Raw genomic sequence first — 23,452 nt, 5'->3', positions numbered from 1 at the left:
AACAAATACTACCTAAGTATAAAATTTAAGAGGTTTATATATATAAATATAGCATAAATCAATTTTTTTTTTAACATGAGAAATCATAAAAATCAAGGTAAATGATATTTCCAACAGAATATAACACATAGTGGGTTTTTTATTATCATCATTTTTTTAGTTACGTTTTTTCTTAATTTCCAAACTAAAATATAATTGATTACATGAGAAGAAAATTATAAAAATATTAAGTACGATGTTAGAAATTAAGCACTATTTTTGGTGTCCAAATTACTGATTTTTCTGGACAACTCACTTGGAAAGCCCAGCCCAAAAGGATTCAGAATACTTTATCTTCGGTACTCTATTTTCGAAGATAAACTAAACTGATAGCGTGTGCAAACAGAATCCACGCTACCTTGCATAATATAACCACTCTTTCTTGCCGCGAAGGACGACGCCGGAGCCACCTCTACTGTCCCGGCGGCCGATATATTCCTCAAATGTAAACCCTAATATCTCTATTACTTTCCCATCAATATGTAATGTGTTTATTTATTCAACTGTTTTATTAACTATTTTGGTGTTTCTTTGTCTCAACGTTTTGCCCCTTTCCTGTTTGATTAAATGCCTGTCAGAGAGTACTTTATCTTCTTTCATTGATTTGCTGGCACCAAAAACAGTTCGTCCTTATGCATTCACTATAACACTTAGCTCCAACTGGAATTTAGTCTAATGGTACAAATCCCAAGCTCAGGTCTTAGAGTTATTTCAAATCATTTCATCACTATGTAGCCCCTAAAGAACTAAAATTTGACTTGAAAAGGAAAAATTTATCATTTAGGCTTCAATGAAGTAATTTAATTTCTCCGTAGGGAAAGTTGTTGCAGAGCATATCAGCTTGTTTGATGCGTATGGTCTAATATATATGATGATGCAGTTTCTATTTAATATGGATATAGGTACCTAAAAGGAGCAAGCTTTCTCTGATTAAAGAGAGAAAGAGATGGTGAAGTTTTCTGGGTATTCTTTGATTTCTTCGTTTACTCCTTTTCACTCTGTTATTCTCAAAAAACAGCGCAGATTTTCAGCATTAGATTTATATATCAACAATTCAACCAAGTCAAGAAGAACGCTTTCTGTTTTTGCTAATAAACATCAATTACGTAATATAAAAACTCACACCGAGATGGGTGTCGAACAATATCATCCTCCTCTATTTAGGTGCGTATCCATGAATTTTAGTTTTCCTTGTTTGTTTGTTCTGGTTGAGTTGATAGGATGAATTTTTCTTTTAATTAATTTTGGTTGGTTATATTTGCAGTGTTGCTCCAATGATGGACTGGACCGATAATCATTATAGGACTGTTGCACGGATAATATCAAAACATGCATGGCTTTATACGGAGATGCTTGCTGCTGAAACAATTGTCCATCAACAAGGAGATTTGGTATGTGAGTGAAAGATTAAGAATGAAAATTGATTCGTTTTTTATCAGTTAGTGATTGGGTGCTAGTGTGCAGAGAGTTTGAATCCATCTGGATTAGTAGACCAACTAACATTTTCAAGAACTTGAGATAGAGAGTTTCTTTTGGCTATCAATGTTGAGAAGCAGAGTTGTTTTAATAAAATGTTTTTAGTACTTTAGATCTTTCATTGTGTTAGTAATTACATAGCTGGTTCCAACAATGCCAAATAAAAGACCGTGTGTGCGCATTTCTATGATGAATATGTGCTGAAACCAAACAATTCATATAATCTGTCAATGGGTTGTACTTTTTTTTATTACCTTCTCCTAAGAATTCAATTTGAATTGTATCAGCTTATCTGCACCATCCATCAAAAATAATCTTCTCTTTGGTGTCTTGTAAAAGAATATGCCTATATTTGTCTCACAAGTTCTCTCTTTTCTTTTATCACCGCTGTGAATGTTTTGGCTTATTGATTAGTTCTTTGCAGAAAAAAAACTAATTCTGTATTTCTTGTTCATATTGCTCAGGACAGATTTTTGGCATTTTCTCCGGAACAGCATCCAATTGTGTTGCAAATTGGTGGGAATAATTTGGACAACATCGCAAAAGCAACTCGACTTGCCAATTCTTATGGATATGATGAAATTAACTTGAAGTTAGTAGAATTCCCTCCTTTTCTTTATGTTTCTTTTTATTCTTTGTTTTTTTTTGGGATAAACTGAGACAACACCTTGTTTCCCTCCAAAATTACTAGTTGTGGTTGTCCTAGTCCCAAGGTAGCTGGACATGGGTGCTTTGGCGTCCGTCTTATGCTTGATCCAAAGGTTTGGTAACTATGCCAATTAAATTGATGAGTCTCTGGGCTAGATGATGTATTTTATGTTCTTTTTAATATTCAATAAGTTCTCATAGATTGTTTGGTATTTACAAGGAAAGTTTGTCGGTGAAGCTATGTCAGTTATTGCTGCCAACACAGATGTCCCTGTTAGTGTTAAGTGCCGAATTGGTTTAGACGATCATGATTCTTATAATGAGCTCTGTAAGGACCCTTTATATGCATTTTATGTCTCTTTATGGGAAAAGAAATTAGATTATTATGCCACTTAAAACCTTGTCCCTTCAAAGCTGAGGGAATCAATGTTCTCTGTTGTTCCTCTTCATGGTTTATCGCATGGCCTATTGCTACTTGCTTCTGAAAAAGTTTCAAAATTATTATGCTTATGTTTTTATGCTCTTTGGATGTATTTCATCATTATGGTAATTACTGGCCACTTTTTAGAAATTGGATATTGTATCAGAGGCCCATCATCTCAGACACTGTATTCCTGCTTAATTGGGTTAGCAAAAATGATAGTATCATTGAGAAAAGTTTTTGCTACAATTTGGGGCATGGACATCAAAGGAAAGTCTCTCACTTTTAAAAAATCTGCTTATTTGGGTGAGGCCAGTATATGATGAGGGGTTCAATTGACCCCCCAAATTAAGAAAAATCTATAATGATATATTGTGTTATATGTTGGCAATTAAAGTTTTTGAAGATGTACAAAATGACCTTCTGAAAATATCACAAAACGAAATTATATGGAATCATTTTAGTAGTTTTCCTAAGATATCAATTAAATTCCATCACTATTGAACAATGACACCATTTTTTTCCCTCTATTTCCAAGCATTTTAGCTTGCACTGGAAGCATAAAATCAGCACATACTTTTTAAAAATTAAAATAAAAAAGAAATCCTTTTCTAATTCCAAGTCTTAAAAGTATATCCCATCCGCCAAGTGTGTTTTTGTGTTTTATAAAGAAGATATCTCACACTGTCTATATATAAGTTTCCAAAAAAAAAAAAGTCACAGGATAACTAATTAAAATCTCCATTTCTTTTTTTGTGCTCTACTTGTTTTTGTTCTATTTAAATCTTTCCTTTCAGATTAATTTTTTAATGATTTTTAATCTCCAAAATTGCTACAATCTGAAGTAATTTTATTCTAGAAAGATAAATATGATCCTGTTGATTATTTTTTTTTGGCTATACCAGTGAGTGAAGAGCATGTATTCAGAAATAGTTTGCTAATTCTACCCCTAACAGCTTCCTTGCATAACTTGTATATTAAAGTATTGCTTGACTGATGAACTTGTTGATCACATATGGTGCCCTCATGTACCCCTTTGTTGCTCATGTTGTCATTTTGGTTCTGATTTGCACCTTTGTTTGGTGGGGTTCAGAAGGGATTATCTGTGTTGAATATTAAGGGCTAATTGCTTCCCTGACATTTTGTGCTACAATTTCTGGCATTGTATCTTTACCCTTATGTTAATATCCCCTTTCAGGTGATTTTATCTATAAGGTTTCGTCTCTATCTCCGACTAAGCATTTTATTATACATTCACGGAAGGCTTTGCTCAATGGCATTAGCCCAGCTGACAATCGAAGGATTCCTCCCCTCAAGTATGTATGGGCTGAAAAATTTTAGTTTGTGATTGAATGTTAACGTAATTCTTTGGAAGATTCAGAATATTTATATTTATTTAGTAAGCATAACACTGGGCTGCTATTCTACAATTTATTTTCTCCTTAATTATTAAGCATCCTTAGATCAAATAATGATATGCTTCAGTTTGTGTTTTGATTGTCATATTGATGCAGATATGAGTACTATTACGCCCTCTTACGGGATTTTCCTGACTTAAGATTTACAATAAATGGAGGCATAAATTGTGTTGATGAGGTGAGGTCTTGTTTTCTCCTTGTATAATTCAGCTTCTGTTTACATTCAGATTGTTGCTTTTGAAATGCTTTTAAAGGTTTATTTTGTTATCACTATTCTTTTATTGCCTATGATCCCTCATGACATGGCAAAGTTGTTTTGTTGATTCCTTGTTTCCCTATTTGCATTGGACATCTCAATTGATAGGTAAATGCAGCATTAAGGGAAGGTGCACATGGTGTAATGGTTGGGCGTGCTGCCTACAATAAGTATGTGTAATGAGTGTTTTTATGCACTTCTTGTAGTTAGGGGCATGGTTGATTTTTATGCAGCCTTCTCTCTCTATTATGTTGTTCTTCCCTGATCATTAATCTAATTTATCAGCCTCTGGAATACTCTGGCACATGTTGATACTGCAATTTATGGTGCACCAAGCAGTGGTCTTACACGTCGTCAGGTTCGAGAGCAAATATGGCCTTCCACAGGGACACATCTTCTGAATTTTTTTTTATCCTATTAACTTCAATTCATGGCTTTATTGATTTTTAGGTCCTTGAACAATATCAAGTATACGGGGATGCTGTTCTGGGAACATATGGGAATAGTAGACCTAATATACGGGATCTGATAAAGGTACCTTAGATAATTTAACCAATTACATTTAAGCAACCATTATTCTGAAAATAACTGAATGTCTTCATTGAAGGACAAAGCTACATCTCATAAAACGTTCTCTGTTGCCTTGCTTTTTGTCAGGGATGAATGGTCAGACATCTATACTCTATAGTGATGAACAATATTTTTATTATATATTTTTTTCCATGTCTACTTGTTGAAGAGTATAGGGAGAGTGCTGCTTTTTGCCATCATCTGCATGGCTATGAGAAATTTGGATTTCGTCCTGATTGCATTTAGTTGTAAGAAAGGATAAGCAGACAAGTTATTGGCGTAGGACTTTTTCTATTTTTTTTCCAACAAATGTCATGTCTTGAAATTTGTCTGTTGTTTGGTTTGGATTTAATTCATTTTCCAGTTCCCCCGGATAAGAATGCAAACTGGTCTACATCACTCTGTTACCTTGTTGTTTAAATTGCATTGTTTTACAACTTCAATATATTTGAGAAGTGTTAATGTGCTGCAGCCTTTATTTGGTTTTTTCTATTCCGAGCCTGGAAACAATTTGTGGAAGCGGAAAGCTGATGCTGCTTTCCAGATGAAGAATATCACGGTAAGACAATTGTGATAACGTACTTAGTTTTGCTGTGTTCTAATGGCTGTGAGTCCTATCATACCAAATTGTCACAAACCCTAATTTTCTCTTAGTATCATATTGAAACAATTTTATTTTGTTATGGTATGATTGGGTATGCTTTAAAATATTTTTTTTTGTTTTTCAACTTATTTGGTTATTATTAATGATATTTTTATATGTTAATAAGGTTTTTGCTACGTATAGTTAATAACATTTATTAAAATTATTGATTCTAAAGGAAGTTCAAAATTATTTATGCAATTAAGTCTTTTTGAAAAAGAAAAAAAAAGGATGAGCACTGAATTTGAATGGATATTTGAAGTCTTGATATTTGAATATTGAATATGGTTATTCAAAATCCAAATCTAATGGATAATGAATAAGTTATGATCATTGTTTTTCCATTTGAATATGGTTATACTATTATCCTAATATTTGTGGATACTCATTTCATTCTACCATGTCCTGTCTGTTGAGCACAAGACAGTCATTACCCGATTGTTGACTAAAGTTGTTAAAACTACGTTGACATTTCAGACAGTGAAATCCTTTTTCGAGGAAACCCTAGTAGCGATTCCTGATGCTGTCTTGGATTCACATGCTGCGGAGCTACCATCTGGTCGTAAAGATCTTTTTGCTAATGTACGGGGATTGCTTCCACCACCGTATGAAACCAGAGAAGAGGAGGTAGTAGTATATGCTTAGTCCTAACACATAGGCGTCATTTATACCTCGTTAGATCCCATATTAAGCTTACACAACTATGCATTTTTTTGGATGACCTGGTTGATCGGTCAGTGTGACATTATCTATATATTCGGTGTGGGACGGTCGAAGCTTTATGATTGTCCCTCAACACTGAGATACAAACACTTTGGATGTATGTGCTAAATTGCTAATGTATGACAATGAATCTGATCTTTGATTCTGGCAAATTCCACGTGTCAAAGCCCTTGATTTTGGAATACAAACATTTTTTAAGGTTAACGTGTTGTGTTCGTTTCTTTGATGCACGTCGGATTCCAGTTTTAGACCGTGAAAATCTCTTGTTGCTGCGATTGCGAGTTGCGACCTCTCGAGTCTTTATGGGCTGGAGAAACTTTGATTTGGATGTAGAAACTTCAAACTAGGCAGACCCGTTTCCCTGAACCACTGGTTTTGACCAGATTAGCTACCAGATTCTTTTTTTTTTTTTTTGATTTACGTGGGGTGTCCGGGCCAGCTTGCGTGCACCACGACTATTCCTCACGGCCTACTGGACATCCTGCAAGCCCAGGGGCAGGTTAGGCACCACGGGGGTGACAGACGTGCACATAGAGGGTCGAAGCCGGGACGGGGGCGGAACAAGTCACACGATTGACCACAGCAGCTAGGTCCTCAAGTGCAGCTACCAGATTCTTAAGACCACAAGTTCTTCCCCGTGATAGGTGGCATTGATCTACTGGATCAATATATGTATTAGGATAACATACTGGATTACCCACTTTTTGTCGCTTTCATTTGGATTCACTGAGTTTAACAAGCTTGGTTGGAGTACCAGTACTCCACAGTGCAAATGGCCTCAATCACCATGAAAACAAAAGAGTTTGGTTTTTTTTGTTTTTTATAAAATCAAAACCGAACCGGTTGATTTTTTTTAAAATTCTAATCGGTTTAATAGGTTTTTTTTTCATGGTTTGATTTTTTCAATTATTTTTTTTCCAGTTTAGTCGGTTTTTTGGTTTTTTTATTCACCCCGACTTGCTAGAAAGTGTTAGTTTTTGTGTAGTTTTGTTTTTTAAAATATTTTTAAAAATATATAAAATTAATTTGTTTTTAATTATTTTTTAATGTTTTTATGTTAATATAAAAAAATTATTTTAATATATTTTGAATCGAGAAACTTTAATACACTCAACATTTTGGGCTGCATTAGTACATCCGTGATCTGCGTTTTTGTAATGAGAAAGCTATTATTGCTTGAGAATCAGCTTGAAACATAGCCTTGCGAAGCCCTTAGGCCCCAAATGAGTTCTTGGATGATTTACTTATAAATAGCTTTCACGATATATTCAACTTGTAAATTGGTGTCCCAATATTTTTTAAAATTTTCATAAATTATTTTTTGATAAAAAAAATTGTTGATACATCGTAATGAGCTTTTACCAAGATTTTCAGTCTTTCTTTATTTATTTTTATTAATAGTAATCTAGTAAAGCTTATGATTGAAGAATTCTTCTTCCCAACTATATAGTAAAAAATTGTTAAACAACCAAACAGCTTTCACAGCACGCGAGTAAAATTCAAGATCTAACTTTTATTTACGCTTCTCTCACACGCTATCCAAATTTTCTCCTCTGAAAAACCACACCCAGCAAAACAGAAAAAACCAAAACCCCAAAAAAGCCTCACTACCTAACCAAGCAACAATGGAATCGTCACAGAACCACGACACATCATGGACCGCCGTTACTAACTGGACCATCGCCGGTGGCTCTCTCGTCGATTCACTCGCGTTCGAGTCCTCTCTTTCCCTTATCACCCACGACGATAATAATGATCAGGGTCAATCCTCCACCGTCGATTGTAAATCGAAATCTCCTCTTATCCTCTACGCTCCTGCACCCGATTCCGCTCCCTGCGAGATCACTAGTAAGCCTCTACTCTTTTTTTATTATTGATTTTTGTTTTTAGCGGATTGTTAATCTGGTTATTTTCATTGAGAAATAAATTTTAATAATGGAAAATGAGTTTAGTTTGCGTCTGTGACTTCTGTTTGGTTACTGAGAAACCGAATGAAATTCAAAGGAATTCGAGTTTAGTTTTGTTGTAGAGCGGTTAGGTGTTAAATTATTTATCTGCTAGATTTTTTTCTGAATCCATTTGCCTTTCGAAGATCTTTCTTTAGTGTGGTTGCTATTTGGACATAGATAACGAAGGGCAAAGAAAAGGATGATTTAAAAATAACAGTGGAAGTTTTTTAATATGCTATTTAGGTTTACAAAATCTAGAAAAAATCAATGAGTAAAAAGTGCATGTTAATTACTTGTGTTTTACTCTGAGTAGTTTATTGAAGTTGTAGTAGAAATGGATATTGAATAGCGAAATATGATTTTCTTGTAATATAAAGTTTCAAAGTTTCTGACAAACCAAAGAGGAATTACCGGATTTATTACGGATGAATTTTGTGTTATTTTTTGTGGTTAAGGTAATTTGTGTGCGAATTTAAAGTTTGAGAGTAAATATTTGTATTTCAATCTGAAATTTCTCAAAATGAAAACGAGTTTTATGCGAAGATGGAAATTAATATTGCTTTATTCTAAAACTTGCAAGGTCATGGGTCCTATAATGCGCATTTTTGTGAAGGCGTCTTAAAACTTCTTTTGGTATCTGTGAAGTCTACCCTTCGCAAATCGGTGGCTGTTTGAGCTTGTTGGAAAATTTAGGTTATATTCTTGGATTTTGTTTTGTTGCTCTCATGGAATAGTTTAGTTGATGGCATTAAAAAAGATTTGAACCTTTCATCCCTTTGGTCTATTAGTTAATGGGCATTTTTATTGTCGTGTGACATTTTTTCTCCATCCACACTGGTTTGTTTGATTTGTGAATTCTCAAATGCTTATAAATTGTAAGTTTTTTTCATGTTTTACAAGATATCTAAGTGTTATGGCGGACTAAAATTGTCTAGATGGATGAATAATGATCATGCCCATTTAATAACTGTTGTTAAAAATCAATGAAGAGTTCCAAAAATTGTAAATTCTTTATGCAGAAATGGTGTGTCATCATTATCATCCCTTCTGTCACATAGAATGTTATTTTTTTTAATTTTCTTATTTACATCATCTGGAAGCTGAACAAGATATTTTATATTCATTTTTACCCTCTCTCTGTAAATGATCAATAATTTCTTGTAATGCAGTAAATTTTGCACAAAAACATGAAGTGAGGCAGGTTTATGTTCGAAGTACTGCTCGAGTTTATGAAATATACTGTGCCCCTGAGCAGCAGAGCAGCACTGAGTATCTGTGTACTGTTCGCTGTGGCATAGCTGCTAGAGACGAAGATGTGCTGCATGCTACCAATGTTGAAGAAGCTGTTTTGGCTCATGCAAGTTCTATTCAAGAATCAGCTGAAGAGAAACTCAGAAATGGTAGTAGCCTATCCCCCAATGAAGATGACTGGATTGAAGTGAAAGCTCTTGATAGTCCCCTGCTCATCAACAGAAACAGTTCATCATCAAATTCTGATATAAAGCCAGAAAGAAACTCGCAGGTATTGAGACTTGCTCTTTTATAGACTTATTGATATTTGTCAGTTTGCTTCAATGGCTTGGTTTAAAGCGCCCCCCCCCCCCCCCAATTATCTTTTAGTGTATAATGAGTTAGCAAGAAACTGAAAACAAGGAAATTGGATGTGATTGAATTCAAAAGCATGGATGTTATGTGTTTTCAATGACTAGGTCTTTTCAGGGAAATATATCATTAGTAGGGTGTCGATCTATCTTGCTTTTCCAGAACTAGATGTGGATGCTATCTCTGGAATTCTTGAATTGAGGCTTGTGATACTCCTTGTAATGGGTCAAGAAAGGACTTGCCTTTCCTTTCGTTGCATGTTTGTGTTTTTCTTCTCTTCTCTTCTCTTTTGTTTCTTGGTTTCCCTCGCTGTTTGGTTTTGCCTCACTGCACAATATCACTTCCTGCACTGACAACTCTAATTCTGAGGGAGGGTTTGTTAGAAGGATCTTTCAGATGAAGTTGAATTTCTAAGGTTATAATGTATTTTCAGAAAATAACTTTGGAATTAAGAGGGTGTTTAAATATAGTCAGATTAAAGCATGAAAGCACTGAAGCACATTTGGCTCTTTACTGCTTTATCTTAATTAATTTTCAATGCGTGGTGGATAGAACTTTCAGGATTTTTATGAAGCTACAGCAGAGATCACTGATGCAAACCCTTCCACTTCACTTACACTCAGGCTGCTTTCACTTCAGAATAAAGGTTATGTTTGTGTTGATGAAGTTTATGTATTTGGTGATCCTGCTGATGCAAGTAATTCGGATAATCAAGTGGGTCCAATGGAGAACTCTGCTGGAAATTCACTTATGGCCATGCTCGTACCTGCCTTTTTTCAGTTGTCTAAAACAAAGGGTATTGGTGGAGGAGAAGATAAATGCAATATTGATACAAGGGAAAGACAAAATTCTCAGGACAATGGGTCAAAAGCAGCTGCTCCTGTTGATGTTGAGAAGAAAATTCAGGAAGAAGTGAGGTTGCAAGAAGCAGCTGGGCCTACTTCCAAACCTGTCCAGCATGAGATCTCCCAACAAGTTTCAAATACAGAGAGCAAGCCTAATATTTCACACAATCATTTTGAAGGTGTCCTGGACCAGCTTGTTTCTCGAGTTAACAGAATAGAGGATCTCTTTTTGAGGTTTGAGGAAAGTATGCTGAAGCCCATTAACAGCATTGATGTGAGGCTCCAGCGAGTCGAGCAGCAACTTGATGCGCTCACAAAGAAAACTGAGAGCTCTGCATTGGTTTCTTGCACAAGAATATCTGCTCCTGATTTTTCATGCAGTGAACCAGAGACCAACTCGTATAACAGTAGTAGTGATATCAGTTATGTGGCATGTGAAGAAAATAGGAGCCATTCACCTTCTCCTCTGACGTCTGTTCTCCCTGATGCCACCCCTGTTTCTGTAAATGACACAATGTTACAACCTGGTCTGGTAGTTACTGCTCCTGAGTTCTCGAATTATGATGGTGAGGAAGAAGATCATGCGGTGGAATCAGTGAAGGAATCTCCAAAGGATAAACAAAAGCATACCATGTCAATTGATGATGCTTTAGCATATGCACTTGCTGGATTCTTATCTTCAACTTCAATCCAGTCCCAGAAATATTCTCAAACTCTTGTAGTTAAGACTCCTGATTTTACAAGCGAAGAAGAAAACATCAATGAGAATGTGACTCCACGAATAGTTGAATCTGAACGAAATATGGACCCGCCCACTTGTTTTTGTGAATCTGATGGGACAGAGCACTTGGGAAATTCACTTTCATCTGTATCAAATATTACTTCTTTAGAGGGCGATGAGAATGTGATGAGATCTCTTAGTGATAACAACTCTTCAAAAATGGTTAACGGGGTTGATGAGCAATGCCATCATAGTGAGGGGGGAGAAAGTGATTCACAGGACATCTGTGTTGGCCATGCAGTTGCACCAGCCACGCATGATGTGGTGGGCACGGATTCATATCACCTGGAAAACGACATAAAGGATGGGGAAATTGACAATAAAATAAGCAAAACTCCTGATCTTCAGAAAACCGAGAATCTGAAACAGTTTTCTAAAGATCAGACTGATGATGGCTCTGTTACTACCCAGGAAATAGCTGTTTCAAATGAATTAGCCGCTTCCAAAGGCACAGAAGAAGAATCTAAACAAGACATTCTGCAGAACATTGTTGAACTGTCACGCCCTTCTTCTGTAGTAGATTTTGAATCTCCAATCCTGGAAGTGAAATTTGTTTCCCAAGAAAACTCAGGTATCAGGTCTCCCCTTGAAGCCCTTTTGGCTGGCATGCCTGATCTGGAAGTTGAAATTCCATCAGTTACGGAAGAGAATAATGATGGGTCTAAAAATGGCGATCAGTGCAGCTTAATTTCAGTTGAGGATTTTGGAGCAGAAGGTTCTGGAACTGATACCCGCATTTCAGTGGATATGGATTATTACAGTCTTAATGAGACGCCTTCAAATATCGAAGCTGATAAACTATACGACTGTAATACAAGCAGCAGCCAGGAAATGCCAGCTGTAAGTCTGATATGAGAATGAGCTGCGGTTCATATGTAGATGCTAAGCTGTATATAAATCCGTACTCTAACCAGTGCTCTGGCAACTATTATCTTCTTCGACCGCTCTACAAGGCTTCTCTAGGAATTCCAAAATGGATCTTTTTGTGCAATATACGTGCTGTTTTAATAGTTATAACCAAGGTATGCGGATTGATGAGGAATTAAGATTTAATTTGTTAGAAGCTGATGGATCTGTATATTTTATAATATGTTATTTTTGTTTAAGCTTATTTGTAAAATACCTGCACTTGGTAGAATACCAAGCCTCAATGACATGAATTTGGCTTGTTTTAAAATTTAATATTTTTTGTGTTTGGTTAACTACATGTGAGTTTAGTGAATTACGAGATTGATGTAGCTCTAATGAGCAAAACCACACCTATTATTATTAGGCTTGGGATCATTTGAAGTCCAAATTTATAAGAAACTAACAATTATTATATGCTCTATATTGGATTATAAGATTTATTTATTTATTTATTTATTTTTATGACTCTTAATATAAAATGTTAAAATTTAAAAATAATCATCTTCATCTATCTTTAAATATATAAAAGATTTTAAAGGATTTATCATATTTTTATTTAAATTAATATTATATAAGAGATATTTATTTTTCATTAATATTGTGTAAGTGATATTTATTTTTTATTAATATCATAAAAAAAAAATAACACTTTAATTCATCCATTTAAGTAACATGATAAGATTTAGGGGGTTATATATACCACCTAAACCACCCAGGCGAAAAGTTTATATTTTTTATATTATATAAATATTCATACTTTTTATTCTCATAACATTTATTATATATAAATAAAAATAAATATTCTTTCTCATTTATTAAAATTCATTATTAAAAGTTATTATCGGGAGATTAAATCTCAAAAAAAAAATTATTATACAAGTTTCGAGTCATCAACTATTAACTTAATGAATTTTTTTTTAAAAAAATTATTATTATAAACATGTTATTTATTATCCAAACACTCCAAAAATCTTATTTATTTATTTTAAAATATCATCCATAATTTATAACCTTAGAAAAAATATATATATGCTTTTTTTGGTCATTGATCAAATTTTACCATTTGTCAAATTTAACATTTCCTGGCAACGAGATTTATTGAAGGGATTAACTTTGTCAGAAATTGAAAATTTGGTATCTAATTACTGTTTATGGAAATACAAATTTCGAATAAAATCGCAAGAATCTTTATTAGAATTAAATCTTCAATTTCCACTTTAATTTTTTTCCAATCACTCTCTTATTCTGTGCTACCGTCGTAATGTAATTACTAATTAGTAAGCAATTTTAATATGATCCCTTAACTTTTGTAATACCCAAACTTGTTCAGTTATCTTTCAAAATCATTAAATACTGAGATAAACAATTAAACAGAGGTCTAAAATGAAAGCTAAATTGAAATCTCAGGGGTATTTAGCAAATATTGTAGTTTATAAGGGGGAAATTGACAGAACTCCAATCCTGGGAAGATTTTGTAATTTATCCAAGAACTAACAAATAAATAAGAAAACAAAGGTATGAGATAGCTTACAGTGTTTTTTTAATATATTAATATTAAAAATAAAAAATATTATTTTAATTAAAAAATATTTTAAAAAAACACAACATTACCGAACACACTTTACCAAACACGACTCGGGTACTCGCAAGCACAGTTTTCAAATTGGACTACCCGCTAATAAAGAGAGAGAAGAAGCTACACAGTAAGCTCTCACCTCCAGTAACAGTCATAGCTCGAGAGGCGCTTCGTAATGGAGGCGGCGGTGATAGACGCTGGAAGTCAGCTCCTTAAAGCCGGCAGTGCAGTTCCAGATCAAGCTCCCCCCATGGTAACCATCACCATCCCTCCACCCAAGCTTCCCTAACCAACTACAATTTCTACTCTAATTTTTTACTTTCACTTCTTTTTAACTATAATTTTGCAATTCTCATTTCTATTAGGGTTTCCATTTCCATTAGGTTTTTTTTCTTTAATTTGTGATTTAAAATTATTTTAATGTCCGATTAGATAATTCCGAGCCAAATGATACGAGTGGTGGAAGATGGAACATCAGGTGATAAAAACGAATCAGTATTTGAGGATGTAACTGTCGATCCAGTGGTTCGAGGTCACATAAGGAATTGGGATGCAATGGAAGATTTATTGCGGTATGTTTTATACGATGGACTTGACTGGGAAGAGGGAAATGAAGGCCAAATCTTGTTTACTGAACCGCTTTGCACTCCCAAGGTTATTTAACGCCTTAATTTGTTATTCTTGGCCGGCCGTATATCATTGTTTGTTAGCAGCTTGGGTTTAGTGAGGATGGTGTTAGAAAACCTAATTGAATTTTTACATTACAGGCTGTGAGAGAACAATTGGTGCAATTGATGTTTGAGACATTTAATGTTTCGGGATTTTATGCATCGGAGCAGGCGGTGTTGTCTCTTTATGCAGTTGGGCGTATCTCTGGGTGCACTGTTGATATTGGTCATGGAAAGATTGGTATGTAAAACCTATCTTTTTAAGCTAAAGTATTTGTCATTGGACATCTTCACTTTCAATCATTGCACGCAGTCGATGTGCATAAGTTTTATTTTTATTCTTATGCGTGAAGAATGTTCTATTTCTTAATTAGTCCCTCTTCATGTAACTGCGGAGCAGCACTTTTGATGATGAGAACCGGAGATTCGTGAAGCTTAATTTGCTTGGTGGTTTGCACTTGATAATCACTTATTTTCGTTTTTTATTTTCAATTTCAAATTAGCAGTTGAACATTAGCTTAAAAAAGAAATAACTGGGTGGGAAGCGAGTGCCTTTGATTGGGTTGGTTTTTTGGCTGAGATGTGATCTCTGTTTGTTTTTTAACGATATTGCCAGATATTGCACCAGTACTTGAAGGTGCTGTTCAGCACATTGCTTCGAGAAGATATGAAATTGGTGGTGTTGATTTGACAAAGTTACTTGCCCAAGAACTGGGTAAATCTAATCCTCTGGTGAATCTTAATGCCTCTGATGTCGAGATGTTAAAAGTAAAGTACTCATGTTGTGCTGAAGATGAGCTTGCTTATGAGAAGACCCAAAGGTCAAGTGATGAGGAGGAGCATGCCCTTCCTGATGGACAGGTTTGTTTTGGTGTTGTTTTAAAAACTAGCCTGGAACCCAATCAGGTTCAACCAGGGTGAACCTTCAAGCTATGATGTAAGAATAGTGAAGTAAATAAATGATCTACTAGTGATAGCAAGCTACTTTTACATGATAAACTTTTCGTTTAAGTATAGGTAATATGTGGAACAGTTAAGCTAACATGTAATCTAATGACCCATTGGTTCTGTGGCTTATTCTCACCCTCTTGGTCCACGTTCAAGCTATTATTTCTCTTCTTGTCTAAAATTTTTGTAATTCAAACATCACCCAAATGGCCAGGTTGATGTAGCATTTTCTTCTGTAACCACCAGTTGACCTATAGTTAGATTGAATCAAATGGTTCTTTGACATCTGTTTTGATGGTAAATTGGCACATTGGCGACTTGATCGATGTGGCTGGTTCAGCCAGGAGCAGGCTACAAAACATTGCTTTCTGGTGCTAAGATTGAATTTATAGTCTTTATGCATCAATTATGTGTCAAGTCATTATCTTGATTATATAAAATTCCTGGGAGTTATTTTGGGTGAAAATGAGCTTGGACTGTGGCCAACAAGTGAGTGCTAGGGGAGATTCTTCTTTTGTACCAAAAAATAAATAAATTTATAGGTCAGGATTGTTTGTGTTAATCTAGTATTTTAGAAATTTCCTGATTGACTCTTGATATGAAATTTGGTAATTCAATGCAGCTCTGAATGTTTGTCAGGTGATTAGAATTGGAAGAGAAAAATATACTGTCGGTGAGGCTTTATTTCAACCATCTATACTGGGAATAGAGGCTCATGGAATAGTTGAGCAGCTTGCACGTAGTATTTCAATTGTTTCTTCAGAGAACCACCGCCAGCTGCTGGAAAATACTGTACTTTGTGGTGGCATAACTTCTATGCCTGGTGAGTTTTATTTATTTATTAATTGAAATCTGTAAGAAGTTGTTTAAGCATGACTTCTTTTTGTTGTTTCACTTCGTTCTTGATCAGAAAGAATTTGTTGCTTGGGACGGCTTATAGATTGTTACACTGATGCCTGCTGCAGGTTTTGAAGATAGGTTTCAGAAAGAAGCAAGCCTGTGCTCATCAGCTATTTGTCCTTCACTTGTAAAGGTAAATGATTAGATTGACTTTTATTTATTGATTGTTTCCTTAACTTTTGGGTTTCACATTTCTTGTGTGCATGCTTTACTGTAATTATCCTTATGAGCGCCGTGCCCTGTGATGTGAGGATGCTGATTGTTGGCAAGGTTGACATGAGCAAGTGCAGTGGTGGGAGCACCTTGCTTCTTTCCTGCTCGCTGGTGCATAACAATCCTCAGATGCTTTGGATTTTTCTGACTCACGTATTCTGTCCATAGATTGCCATATAATGCTTTCCTTTTTATTTGAAGAAGCTGCACGTTGTCCCAGTGCATATTTCCTTTGTGAAGTTTTCATAAGCAATACATATTTTAGGTAGTTGTCAGTATATCAATTTTTTTTAGAAGTACAATTATTTGAATATTATAGGTTTCATAGAAGGGTTATTTTGACTGAAAATATCACATATCATAATTGAAATCACTCTTTCTACAATGTTTAGAGATATTTATTGCTTTTGTTACCTTTAGGTCAATATCCTCCATGTTAATATTTACCAGTATTTCTAGTGAAAGAATAAATGAAACAAGATCAAATAACAAATTAAAAGTTCATTAAATGGTAACCTATATACTCTCTTACGTATAGTTTCAAGACATTTGCTTTATAAGTTTGTCATCATAGAATACGTCAACAGTTTCTTAAAATCCCACATAGTTTCACACACCAGTTTATGAGTAACAGTTGACAGTTCTCTCCTCCTGGAAGTAGTGGAAATGGTTTTGCTGTTCATTTGCGCTTTCTATTCTTTTGGTATATTCTCTCATGCAGAACATTTCAAAATTCGTATTTGTGTTCCTTACAGCCTCCAGAATATATGCCCGATAAGTTGACAGAGTACTCTGCATGGGTGGGTGGTGCCATACTTGCCAAAGTTGTGTTCCCTCAGAATCAGCATGTTACCAAGGGAGATTACGATGAAACTGGACCATCCATTGTCCATCGGAAATGTTTTTGACACTTATTATTAGTGAGTTGCCAAGTGTTCTCTTCGCCATACTTGTATTATAGTAGATGGTTAGGATGGTCCAGAACAATAGACCGGCAGGCTTGTCAACTTGTAAGAAATGCCAGCATTCAACAGATTCCCTTTAACCTTGAAACAATTCTCGTTTACAGAAGTCCGGCAGTTGTTATTTGTCAGCAGCAAGCAGGATAACCTTTTACGCGGGATTAGATTTAAAACAGAGTAAACTCCTTGACGTTTCCATAAAATGACCACCATATTATTTCAGATATAGCATTAAGAGGAGCAAACTTTAGGAATTGAATTGGAAGAGTGAAAGATCTGTCCTCTCACGTGTGTAACATGACGCATGCATCTCACCATTGTTGTGTATTTGTAGCAAGCTCTGCTCCCAGGTCATCTTCAAAGTCCAAGGTAGGTGCCCAAATATTAGGATTCTAATTTTATTTTTTTTCTCTTTTCGTAGCCTTTTAAAATGGCATAGTCTAGGTGTGTTACTACAGTAGAAGGTTTATCAACACTTTCACCGACAGTTCATTTGAGCTGGACATTGGCATGCCGGCGACTATAGAGGAAAAAAAGTCAAGGAACTGCTCTATTGATGAGAAGAATCATAACAAATTCAAATGATTGAGAGTTTGATTAGATTGTCATTCTTGCTACTTCTTGATAAGCTCGGCCTTACTTTTTTCTGATCCATGATCTTCCCTGAAGACGACGTTGATGCTACTCGTCCCCCACTCAAAAATGGACGGTTTTAGGAATTGTTTTTCTTTTTTTAACCTAGACGAGTAAAACATGTAGGTTGACTTTCTGGGTTAGAAATAGCCTGCGATGTTTCCTCTTCGTATTGGGGCCAAAACCTAACCTAAAGTCTGTTGTGAAGTTTCAAGGAAGCCTCAGAGCTCCGCTGGTGCTCATGCTAATTTGATGAGTTCGTAGATTTTTATAGTTTCGCGGGACAACATTTTTGCTTAGTTTGCAACGTTCGTTCTTAGTTTCGTGGTTTTTTTTTTAAAAAAAAAACTAACATTCTGCTCCCACTTGCTTACTTCGGTAACTGCGCTTAAAATTCTACATAGAAATGAATGTTTCTCTTATATGGGAAATTAACGGTGGAAATTAGCAGAAACATTGAGGAATAAGTGGCCTTCTGAATGGACAAAAATCTAAATTGCTTTGACAAACTCTGCCTTCTGGACAGTTCCTTGCTCCACCTATTGATTTTATTATTTTTTTTAAAAAAATAATAATCAGCACTGTTTTTTTGAAATTGACAAAATAACTCCGCTTAATTTTTTTTATTGAAATAGCACAATCTTTCACATGTTACAGTTTAAAATAATGAGCTTGTACAAAAGTTGAGGTTGAGAATATTTAATTGAGATTATTAAAAAATATGGGCATAAATTTCAAAGAAGAGAGATGACAGAAAATAAAACAAAAAGAAAATCTTAAAAACAGATCAGTGTTTTGATTATAATATTATCTTTATCACTGAAAAAATCTTGATAATACAAATAAAACGACACTAAGAAGATCATTAGCGTAAATGGAATAGCTACACTCTTTGTTAAAAGACAACTAAGTAATTACAATGAAAAGACAAGAGAGATAAAGAAATAATAAAAAAAACATCGAAGACACTTTAAAGTTTTGATTATGACACTACCTGTACTACAAAAAAAATCACAATAAGATAAATTCAATGAAATTAAATGTCACCAATAATAACCGGAGTGAGTTATACATAGTGTGCGACTCACTTTCTTTTAGTAAGAGAGTGTGACCCACTTTTATTACTTATCATGATTTTTCTTGGGAATATTATATTTATCTCATTGAAACCTTTCTGATTCTAAATATTATAATTATAACTCTTTTACACTTAGGAGATATCTTTTCTCTTTTTTAAATTTTTTTAAATTTATACCAACTTATTTTAACACTTTTTCTATAGGTCAATATTTCTACTATGGACTTTTTATAAAGTTACTATATTTCTAATTATGATTTGTAATATGAAACTGCGCTACTTTACTAATCTTTATTTACTTTGTTTTATTTGAACAGTTTTTTTATACAGTGCTAATGGGGAGAAATTCCCCCACCTATTTCCTTTTTCAAAGATGAATTGATGGATGCAATTTTATATGTCTGCAAATGTGGAAGCAACTGAATTTCGTGACGAGACGGGACTATCCATCCTACTCTAGATTCCTACCACATAGGCATGTGGGTGCGCGCTTGACACAGGATTTGCCAGCAATGCATGAGATAAAAAAGCCTCTACAAAAATCTCCTAATTTCTTCATGATAATGTTCTTTTTTTTATTCATTGTCATTGTCCTCCCGTGAGGAGTGATTACCGTATCGTTTTTTCACTCGCCAATGGTTTTGAATAAGAAACTTCTTTTGTTATGGTTTTCTCCTTTGTTTCTTTCAGATTGCAACTAAAAGCAGGAGGAAGTGCTTGTAGAAAGCTGTATTGTATGCATGCATTGCATACTTCTTGAGTGCCGTTGTGTTAAAATTTTAAGAGTAAGTGAAGGCAAGGATTTCTGCTAAAACTAGGGCTGATCTTTAGAACATGGGGCTCTGCCGGCTTCGACGAGTGGATGTTTGAAGAACACGATTACTTGCTGTTTTCAATCTTCGAAATTCCAAAACCACATCTAAATATTTCGCTTTTGGAAAAGACATTCCAACGACAACGTCTTTGGAAGTTTGGATTTCTCTATAAAAATGGAGAAACTGCCATATATATATATATATAAGAATAAAATTTTAGGGAACAAGTCATGATTACGATCCATTCGGCCCATCCCTTCTGTTGCCGGTCATTTCCAGCTTCACGTGTGGATTTATTGCCAATTTTCTTACAGTGAGACTGGCTCTGCGCTGCAGAAAAAAACCCTACACTCTTCTTTACAAATGGTGGTTATCAAAATAAGAGTTGAAAAGGCACTAAGCAACAAAACTCATCGGAATACAGCCAAAATCGGAATGCACCAATCCACTCATCGGAATCTAATAAACGATTGGGCCCAGAAGCAAGTGGGCAGAGTTCTCTCGCCGCTCCCGGCCCCAAAGAAAATTAATTCCCACAGTGAACAACGATTTATTATTCTATCCCTCTCAGTCTCTCTGCCCTTTCCTCTGTTCCCAGGTCACATTTCTATGCTTTTTTGACATGGTCAATGGCCAGATGACAGGAGGGTAGAGAAAGTACTTGAGAATCTCTTATTATTCAACTGGTTTAAGGAGAACTAGAACATTCATGAATATAAAAATGGGTGATTAAGACATGGGATCTCCCCACTGAAGAGATATTTGTTAACTTGCTGTCCTTTTCTTTTTTATTAAAATGAAACCGCACCCATATGTGTCTTGTCTTATATATATGCATGTATACACTTGGATCATTAAGATCTTAGATCCTAGGGGTTCCCACTTGGACGAGGCTCTGATAATTGGTCCCCTTCCCAGCTTTGTCTGGGTGCAACCTTGTCATGAACTGGTGCGTACTGCTGCATCATGGCAATCAAAACAATAATAAATTATTCCCTGCTTCTGTCTGAAACTTTACCCTAGCATCCTCTCCAATAATTCAGCAACCAACCCCAACGCGTATATTTATATAGACAATAAAAGAAATTGGACTACTTTTCTTTTATACCTCCATTTTCTCGATAAGCTCAGCTGCTGTTTCTGCTGTAATTACTATGTGCCTTGCAGTGTCTCTTATGAAACCTTCTTCAACTCCCTTATCGAACAAGGCAAGCAAACTGTCATAGTATCCATCTGCATTTAATAGTCCCACCTGGTAGAGAAGTGAAAATGAAAGAAGGAATACACCTATCAAAATGTATATTCTAAATTGTAAGATTATCAATGAAAGACACATAGAATCTACAAATTAAGATCAATTTGATCTTACTGGTTTTTCATGGATTCCTAGCTGAGACCAGGCAATTATCTCTAACAGTTCTTCCATGGTTCCATAACCACCTGTTGAAAAAGATTCACTAAAACTTGACTCGGCATGTATTTTTGTTATATTTTATGCATGAGTAGGTGCCTTTGAATGAGAATACATGTACCAGGAAGGGCAATGAAGGCATCAGCATGTTTTGCCATTTCTGCCTTTCTTTGGTGCATGTCTGCAACAGCTATCACTTCTCCGACGGTTTCTCCTGATATCTGTCATGCAGAGATTTAATTTCATTCTTCCACTACGATGCAAGAAGATGTTAGATGACACAAACGAATTATGCAATTATAGGGATGTAATAGCATACCTCATGAGACATTAGAGCCTTAGGAATCACTCTATACAAACAAAACATGAACAAGTGTATATGTCATTGCCGGATTTTCTAATAGCAGCCAAAAGAGGGGCAAATATTAAACGTAAGGAAATAAAAGATAGTAAGTGATACCCAAGAACATGGCAACCTCCATTAAACACAGTCTGTGAGATCAAGCCCATGAGACCTCCACTCCCCCCACCATAGACTAAATGAATCTTTCTCTTGACCTGACAATTATTACAAGGAAAAATATCTGCTAAGCAACACAAGAAACCTCCTATATATAAAAGGACACGGAGAATATACAAGTTGGTTCAGTATGAAAAGTATAAAAGGATGGAGAGTGCGATTCTTTGATTTGTTATGATCCTTGACTGTGTATATACATTACCAGCTGTTTACCAAGCTCAAGAGCAGCATCGCTAAACGAAGATTTGTACCCAGCTCTGCTGCCACAGAAGACACAAATTCTTCTTAACCTTCTTTTATTTTCACTTTTTGCAGATGTCCCTTCTTCTCCTTCCATTCTCAAAAGAAGATTAATATAAAGAGAAAAGTGATAATTAAGGGGGGGAGATAGGGAAAAGAAAGAATGCTGAAGATACTAGCAGGAGGGGCACCCTTCGCTTTTGAATCTCCAAACTTTATCCCCGAGAGGACCCCAACCACTTGTTCTGTCTGCTTGAGCATGTACCTGGTGCTGGTGAAGAGCCCAACAAGAGCCCATCTCCATCTCTCTGACCATATTCCCCATGTCTTGCAATTTACTTCTTGGCTAAATAAATTATCTTCTTTGTTTCTTTGCTTTTATCGTTTTTCTTTCCTCCTGATTCTTCCCTGATTACAATTAATCCTTTGTAAAATCATGAGAGAAAAAAAAGGTTCGGATTTAGCCCAGATTCTTTGACGTTGCTCTTCTAAGTTCTAAGTTCTAACTTCTATTCGGCTCGGTGATAAGCCGCACCATCCGTTGCTCAAAGGCCACCTTGACTATCATCGTTCACTTTTTTTTTTTTTTTTTTTTATAGGATTTGAGATTCAACAAATTAAGAAACCCCTTTATGAATTCATTGGCATATCATTAAGCTACGGAATTGCCATTTGTTTTTTGTTTTTTTGGAATATATAATATTGACAACCACAAAAGTTATTGTTTCCAGAAAACCACTGGGTTCTGGTGTGTACTTCGCTGCGGCCGCGTTCCCAAAAAATTTGAAAATTTTTTGTTTTTTTTTTTTGCTAAAATTTAATATGGTTTGTACGTTTTGGATCGTTTTGATGTGCTGATGTCAAAAATGATTTTTAAAAAATAAAAAAACATCGTTGGCATATATTTTGGCATGAAAAGTTATTTGAAAAGCACCCGCAACCACACTGCCAAACACGCTCTAATTCTATTATTGCATGTGGCTCCTTTTATTTTTTTTATGCAAGTCATGAAATATTTGAAATGGAAATTAAAATTTTTATCGGTATAGCAAATTAAATTAAAAAAAAACTACTATATATGTAAATAAATAAATAAAATATAATATGATTTGTTTAATTTAATAGGTCAAGAGCAAATTAATCGTCTTATTCTGTTCATTTATTTAATTTTATTGGTCTTGTCATTATTGTAGATTTTAAGTGTATTT

The 23,452-nt window shown here is 35.1% G+C and overlaps 4 protein-coding genes across 10 annotated transcripts; 3 read left to right on the top strand and 1 right to left on the bottom strand.

Annotated features, from left to right (window-relative positions):
• The first annotated feature begins 328 nt into the window (after nt 1–328).
• LOC133691492 (uncharacterized) lies at nt 329–6,346 on the top strand. 5 transcript variants are annotated; one of them, XM_062112059.1, is made up of 13 exons: nt 329–484; nt 942–1,203; nt 1,304–1,430; nt 1,980–2,107; nt 2,207–2,276; nt 2,389–2,491; nt 3,783–3,900; nt 4,099–4,180; nt 4,367–4,428; nt 4,544–4,616; nt 4,709–4,792; nt 5,301–5,387; nt 5,949–6,346. In XM_062112059.1, exons 2-13 carry the CDS (start codon nt 986–988, stop codon nt 6,114–6,116), a joined length of 1,320 nt encoding a protein of 439 aa, XP_061968043.1. In that variant the 5' UTR covers nt 329–484; nt 942–985; the 3' UTR covers nt 6,117–6,346. The 5 variants fall into 5 exon arrangements, with proteins under 5 accessions (XP_061968043.1, XP_061968274.1, XP_061968201.1 ...); XM_062112290.1 differs by having other exon boundaries at nt 1,304–1,434; XM_062112139.1 differs by having other exon boundaries at nt 353–484; nt 1,058–1,203.
• A 1,306-nt stretch (nt 6,347–7,652) lies between these two features.
• Nucleotides 7,653–12,573, top strand: LOC133667908 (uncharacterized). 2 transcript variants are annotated; one of them, XM_062087630.1, is made up of 3 exons: nt 7,653–8,042; nt 9,313–9,665; nt 10,307–12,573. In XM_062087630.1, the coding sequence occupies exons 1-3, from the start codon at nt 7,820–7,822 to the stop codon at nt 12,224–12,226; spliced, it is 2,496 nt and encodes an 831-aa protein (XP_061943614.1). In that variant the 5' UTR covers nt 7,653–7,819; the 3' UTR covers nt 12,227–12,573. The 2 variants fall into 2 exon arrangements, with proteins under 2 accessions (XP_061943614.1, XP_061943609.1); XM_062087625.1 differs by having other exon boundaries at nt 7,654–8,042; nt 10,298–12,573.
• Nucleotides 12,574–13,895: 1,322 nt separating this feature from the next.
• LOC133693617 (actin-related protein 7-like) lies at nt 13,896–17,656 on the top strand. Its single transcript, XM_062114864.1, has 7 exons — nt 13,896–14,109; nt 14,289–14,510; nt 14,624–14,765; nt 15,141–15,385; nt 16,112–16,295; nt 16,438–16,505; nt 17,341–17,656. The coding sequence occupies exons 1-7, from the start codon at nt 14,032–14,034 to the stop codon at nt 17,491–17,493; spliced, it is 1,092 nt and encodes a 363-aa protein (XP_061970848.1). The 5' UTR covers nt 13,896–14,031; the 3' UTR covers nt 17,494–17,656.
• A 3,066-nt stretch (nt 17,657–20,722) lies between these two features.
• LOC133680881 (cytokinin riboside 5'-monophosphate phosphoribohydrolase LOG1-like) lies at nt 20,723–22,569 on the bottom strand. Of its 2 annotated transcripts, none has more exons than XM_062103906.1 (7): nt 22,207–22,569; nt 21,945–22,042; nt 21,804–21,834; nt 21,606–21,705; nt 21,443–21,513; nt 21,182–21,325; nt 20,723–21,029 (listed from the first exon to the last, which is right to left on the bottom strand). In XM_062103906.1, exons 1-7 carry the CDS (start codon nt 22,339–22,341, stop codon nt 20,943–20,945), a joined length of 666 nt encoding a protein of 221 aa, XP_061959890.1. In that variant the 5' UTR covers nt 22,342–22,569; the 3' UTR covers nt 20,723–20,942. The 2 variants fall into 2 exon arrangements, with proteins under 2 accessions (XP_061959890.1, XP_061959889.1); XM_062103905.1 differs by having other exon boundaries at nt 20,723–21,032; nt 22,207–22,564.
• Between the last annotated feature and the right edge of the window lie 883 nt (nt 22,570–23,452).

Source organism: Populus nigra, chromosome 1 (assembly GCF_951802175.1).
Source record: "Populus nigra chromosome 1, ddPopNigr1.1, whole genome shotgun sequence".
NCBI lineage: Eukaryota > Viridiplantae > Streptophyta > Magnoliopsida > Malpighiales > Salicaceae > Populus > Populus nigra.
Note: the sequence above shows the minus strand (reverse complement) of the source record. Positions and strands in the feature narration are given on the sequence as shown.